The sequence below is a fragment of the Sinocyclocheilus rhinocerous genome, unplaced genomic scaffold (genome assembly GCF_001515625.1).
Source record: "Sinocyclocheilus rhinocerous isolate Xijiao unplaced genomic scaffold, SAMN03320098_v1.1 scaffold203, whole genome shotgun sequence".
Lineage (NCBI taxonomy): Eukaryota > Metazoa > Chordata > Actinopteri > Cypriniformes > Cyprinidae > Sinocyclocheilus > Sinocyclocheilus rhinocerous.
The window spans coordinates 738,026-743,753 of record NW_015644353.1 but is presented as its reverse complement, the minus strand read 5'-3'; the positions used below and the strand labels follow the sequence as shown (position 1 = coordinate 743,753).

The following is a 5,728-nucleotide window of genomic DNA, read 5'->3' as shown; positions in this document are numbered from 1 at the left end:
CGATTCGTTCACCAAAAAGATTCGTTCAAAAAGAACGATTCGTTCACGAACGTAACAACACTATTAACAGCAGATGGCACTGCGTGCTTTAGAAATAGCTGTACTCTGCTTGCTTCCAGTTCCTTAAACACGCACCATTTAAACCTAAAATAATCATTCATGAAGTTCGAAAAGGTTGAAGCGAATTACAAGGATGTTCACAGTGGGCTGTGTTTACGTTAATCTCGCATCACAGGGCTTGACGCTTACTTTTTTCAGAAGGAGCACATTAAAGAATTTTAGGGGCGATTTAGGAGCACATTAAAGAATTTTAGGGGCGCATGCTAAAACGGAATAAATTTAAATGAACAAACTTGGCATTGCATTTGCAACCATGTGAAAACAGGGGGTGCTGCAGCCCCTTCAGCACCCCTAAGTTACTTCCCGCGTCCCTGACTTGGTCTGCAATTTGTCCAATCATTTCTGCACACCTTTTATCGTTGTCATATGTTGGATTTATGTCCACTCCGTTTTTCTTATGTAGGGTAATAAGCGGACCAAACTTCACAAAGGCTGTCTCTTCTTTAGCAATATAATACGCAATATTAAATTTTATTTGCAGCTGTCGACTTTTTTCTTCTTCAGAGAGCAGCACCTGCCTTCTTACAGCTGCCTGCATGGTTGCCGATCCTGTTTTCTCGTGCTATGTACGCATCTCTGCAGAGTGCATGCCTCCGCGATTTACCGTGTTTTAGTACTGTATCGTTTAAAATGAGGGTTGCCGCTAACAAAGGCAGAGTTGCCCGCTTGTTTCTGTCCTCTGCAGTACTTGCAGTACATTAAAGTTGTTCCTCAAAAATGAGCCATGGGAATGTTTTCTGCCACTGTGGATTAAAATTGTATTTCCTACCAGCAGTGGAGGATGAACCGTTATCGCCGCTTGGTCCCTCTTTTACGTTTTCGTCGCCCTCCTCTTCCATATCCTCCTCAGGATCGACTGTTTCTGTCACGCTCTGTCTTATGAAATAATGACTAATTGGCTTCATAATTCATGTATTATGCGTTACTGCGTTTACCTCACCTTTTTTTTTTTTTAATGTGGCGCCTGCACGTACTTTGCGTGGATCACGTGAGTTTTTTCTGAGACCGCGTTATTAGTGTTTTATCTGCTTCCCCTTACATTACTCAGCCGAATGCACAAGCGCTCTTCTTCGTGAGCATTTGAGTGTGCGGTTAAAAACTAGCCTAGAGCGCCATCTGCTGTTAAAAACGAAGCTTAGAATCGATTCCAGAGAGAATCACGATGCATTCTGAAAATCTCAGAATCGATCCACGAAACGCGATGCATCGATTTATTGTCCCAGCCCTAGTTGGGAGAAATAAAATGAAATGAAATAAAGAAAATAATAAAATAAAATAAAATAAATTTCCCTCCCAAGCACGTTTCTTCAAAGCAAAAACTATTATTGGCTGAGTGAAATATGCCGGGACGAGATGCTTTGTTTTTCAAACTTGTAGCGGCAAAAAACTTAAACTCTTTTGCGAAAACGCGTTAAGATGCAATGAGCAGCAGGATTTTGATCCTTTGCATCTGCATCTCTTGTTGTACATGAGCATACTAAGATCACTGCTTTGATGTGAGGGATTGCTACACTTTCAATGTATCAGCAAGGGTGTGTGAGTTACCTGTGCGGGAGCCCCTGGCGCTGCCCAGACTGTCTCCACGCGTGAGGATGGAGATGCCGCTGAAGCTGCTGGCTTTGGTGACCGGAGGTCTGAGCGTACGGTTGGAGCTGTCCGAGTCTGTGCTGCTCCACGGACGCGGCTCCAGGCTCTTCATATCGCTGTCGGTGCTGCTCTGGCGACTGCTGGAGGCCCGGCTGGAGCTTTCCCTGTTACCCCTGCGTGCGGGACGAGAACACACACACAGAGCTGTGTGAAAACAGACACAGACACTCATTCTGACAGTCCAAACACCAGAGGCGGACAGTAGTGAAGAATTGTTACTCTGCTTTAAAAGTAGGGCTGCACGATTAATCGAATGCAATTGTCATGCGCATCTAGTCAGTAAAGCCGGTTCTGTGATCAGTAGTAAAACTCCATCATGTGCTTTCAGATGGAGCAGCATTTACTACACAGAACTGTAGTTCACTGACAAGCTATGCAAAAAAAAAAAATCGAAGAAATCGTTCTGTGATAATGACAGCTGTTTGCGTAGCTTCTCAGTGAACTACGGCTCTGTGTAGTAAATGCTGCTCCATCTGTGAAAATACCACATTTAATAACATGTTTTTACTCCAAACTCACTTCATAACGTCAGTCGAGTGTTTGAAATAAATCCTTCTGTGAGATGATGTGGCTTCATACACAGAATAAGGCACGCAACATATTTCATAGTATTCTAAGCAGTGATAAAGGCATTGCATTATTATATACTTTATTACAATGAAAATTATTATAATAATTATAAGCACTCATATATTGTCGTAGTCGTGTGCTTATTAGTCACGCTGAATCAATGAAAGCAGTTAAATCTTCTGTTTATTCAGCTACCGTTACAAGATCCGCATGACTATCGCAGCTTTTGCCTAATCGCGATTTCATTGCGATTTATCGTGCAGCTCTATTTAAAAGCACATTTTTCAAGTGTCTGTACTTTATCAAGTGTTTTTCTTTGGAAAACTTGAACTTCACAACATTCCAAAGCATAACATTGTACTTTTTACTGCACTACATTTCATATTAAATATAATTTAATACTTAATTGCATTAGAAATCTAGTACTTTTTTACTTTTACTCAAGTAAAAGTAATTGAAAGTTTTACTTGAGTACAAGAAATTACTGCATTTTTTATGTTCTTAAGTATTAAAGGTAAAAAAAAAAAAAAACTTTTATTTATGAAATGCAGTAAAAAGTACAACATTGTGCTTCGGAATGTAGTGAAGTAAAGGTTTTCCAAAGAAAACGCTCTGATAAAGTACAGATACTTTTTAGATTTACTTGAGTAAAGGAAAAATATTTCACTACTGTCCACCTCTGCACACACACACAAACAAACATGCAGATCCATCACTGGAGCGCCACACAAACTTGGTTGCAAGATATCAGACACAAAGTGCTAACAATAAACACAAACCTGAACATTAAACATACACACATACAGACATACTCAAACATCAGACACACAATACAGACCTGGGCTGCACCGTACACCGTCATATCCACCAAGCTTGCATTTAATGCAACAGCATGGAGTGGAGGAATGGTTTGCAGTGCTGCATGAGGATTTTCTAGTTTAAATGCACATTTGAAAACTACTTAATTCAAACATTTGCTTGTGTAAATTATGGGTTTTATTTACCGTGCAGCCCTTAGACACACACACACACACACAGGCCCATCACTGTTAAACTGATGCATACACACTCAGATCTGCGTAATGCGCTGCCCTCCTGCACAAGAGCAGCTGTCGAGAAAACCAATAATCAATCAATCAGTCAATGGTTCTGTATTTAACAGCTAAAGATACTCAAAACAGTTCCAGAGTTCAGTAAATCGTCATCAATAATGTTACATTACACTCATCAGCTCTCATTACCGTGCAGCCCTTAGACACACACACACACACACAGGCCCATCACTGTTAAACTGATGCATACACACTCAGATCTGCGTAATGCGCTGCCCTCCTGCACAAGAGCAGCTGTCGAGAAAACCAATAATCAATCAATCAGTCAATGGTTCTGTATTTAACAGCTAAAGATACTCAAAACAGTTCCAGAGTTCAGTAAATCTTCATCAATAGTTACATTACACTCATCAGCTCTCAAAAACACTGTTCAGAGACGCTTCACGCTGACAAACAAAAATTTAACCCGCAAAATGTTATCACCGTTATTACGCTTCATGTGCAATTTTACAAAACGCACTTCCTCAGAGACCGAATGTGAGATGAACAACAGATGTAACAGACTAAATTCAAATATTTTGTGCAAAGAGTGAAAAATATTTGTGCTAAAAATGCACATTAGCATAAGACGATTAAAATAACTGATCTGTAAAACCCATCCTGGTGATGCCAGATGACTTATTTCCTTACGGGAACTGGGACTGGAGATGACATTTACGTTCTAGAGTGCTCTTCCACATTTTGCACATAGAATACTAAAACTACAGAACAGAAAACTACTGGGAACAAACACGCAAGTTTTCCCAGAAAAAGGTGATGAAACAATTTCATCAACAAATTAGATTTTGCATCAGCAAAAAGATTCAATTAGATCCACTCCAACACAAAATTGCCAGACTAAAGCTAATAAAAAGAGTCTATTTAATTGGACGAGAGACCTCAAAGGCAAAACTAGGACTTATTTACAAATTACAAGTATTATAATATTTTCCCTTGCCTCCCTTTCTTCCTATCATGGAGTCTAAAACTACGAAAGCATGCTTCGCTTCCACCACATAATTGCAATTTTTATCTCACAATCTGGACATGTTTCCTTGCAATTCTGAGTTTTGCACAATTTTTACTTTTTTTTTTTTAGAATTGCTAGATGTAAATGCAGAATTGCGAGCTGTAAACGCAGAAATGCGAGCTGTTAACGCAGAAATGTGAGCTGTAAACGCAGAAATGCGAGCTGTAAACGCAGAAATGCGAACTGTTAACGCAGAAATGCGAGCTGTTAACAGAATTGCGAGTTGTAAACGCAGAAATGCGAGCTGTAAACGCAGAATTGCGAGTTGTAAACGCAGAAATGCGAGCTGTTAACGCAGAAATGCGAGCTGTAAACGCAGAAACGCGAGCTGTTAACGCAGAAATGCGAGCTGTAAACGCAGAATTGCGAGCTGTAAATGCAGAATAGCGAGCTGTAAACGCAGAATTTTTCAGTGTACCAGTTTTTGTAATCAATCTTCTGATGCACAATGTGTTTGATCTCCTGCTTACGGGAATCACCAACAGAATGAAGTGTCTTCTGTCAGATGAACCTGTGAACATTTGAACACTGAACTAACACATGTCTGTAATGAAAACCCAATCTACTGGGAAACCCAACATAACCCTGCAATCTGTGTGTATCTGTGGGGTGTGTGTGTGTAATTAATGAATAAGCTATTTTAAGCGGCAGCTGCACTGTTTATTTTAGAGCTGCGCTCACTGCAAACACGCAACGCTCCGCTGCTCCATGACATTTGCTTTCTTTCATCCACTCGCTCCCACAATTCTCTTCATAATCACAAGGATGAGATCTGGAATATGATGCAGTAACATCACACATTCAACACAGATGCAGAAAGACACTCCAGAAATGCGACACTATTGTTTATTGTATTACATGAGGAAACATCACACACACACATTGGCATCAGTCATACTGTTGAAGCACGGCAAGCAACCAACAGATCCAGAACATCCTGTTTTGTAACCATAGCGACTGGCAGGACTGGGCGGTATGATGGGATATAGAGACTGGCGGAAGATTCAGCTGTATTTGTGGGCAGGACAGCAATTTAGATGTGGAAGTGATGAAGAAACGCGGAATAGTGTGAATTTACAAACAGGACGTTTTTATATACATTATATATGTGACCCTGGACCACAAAACCAGTCATATGGGTCAATTTCTGAAATAAATAATCTTTCCATTGATGTATGGTTTGTTAGGATAGGACAATATTTGGCTGAGATACAACTATTTGAAAATCTGGAATCTGAGGGTGCAAAAAAATCTAAATATTGAGAAAATC

The 5,728-nt window shown here is 40.1% G+C and overlaps 1 protein-coding gene across 1 annotated transcript in view; it reads right to left on the bottom strand.

The window, feature by feature from the left end:
- Positions 1-5,728, bottom strand: part of LOC107758180 (R3H domain-containing protein 2-like) — an 86,738-nt gene that overhangs the window by 21,262 nt on the left and 59,748 nt on the right. Inside the window, exon 13 of the mRNA XM_016575854.1 lies at positions 1,666-1,880. Within this exon, the coding sequence (XP_016431340.1) occupies positions 1,666-1,880 (215 nt within the window). The remainder of the gene's footprint in view (positions 1-1,665; positions 1,881-5,728) is intronic.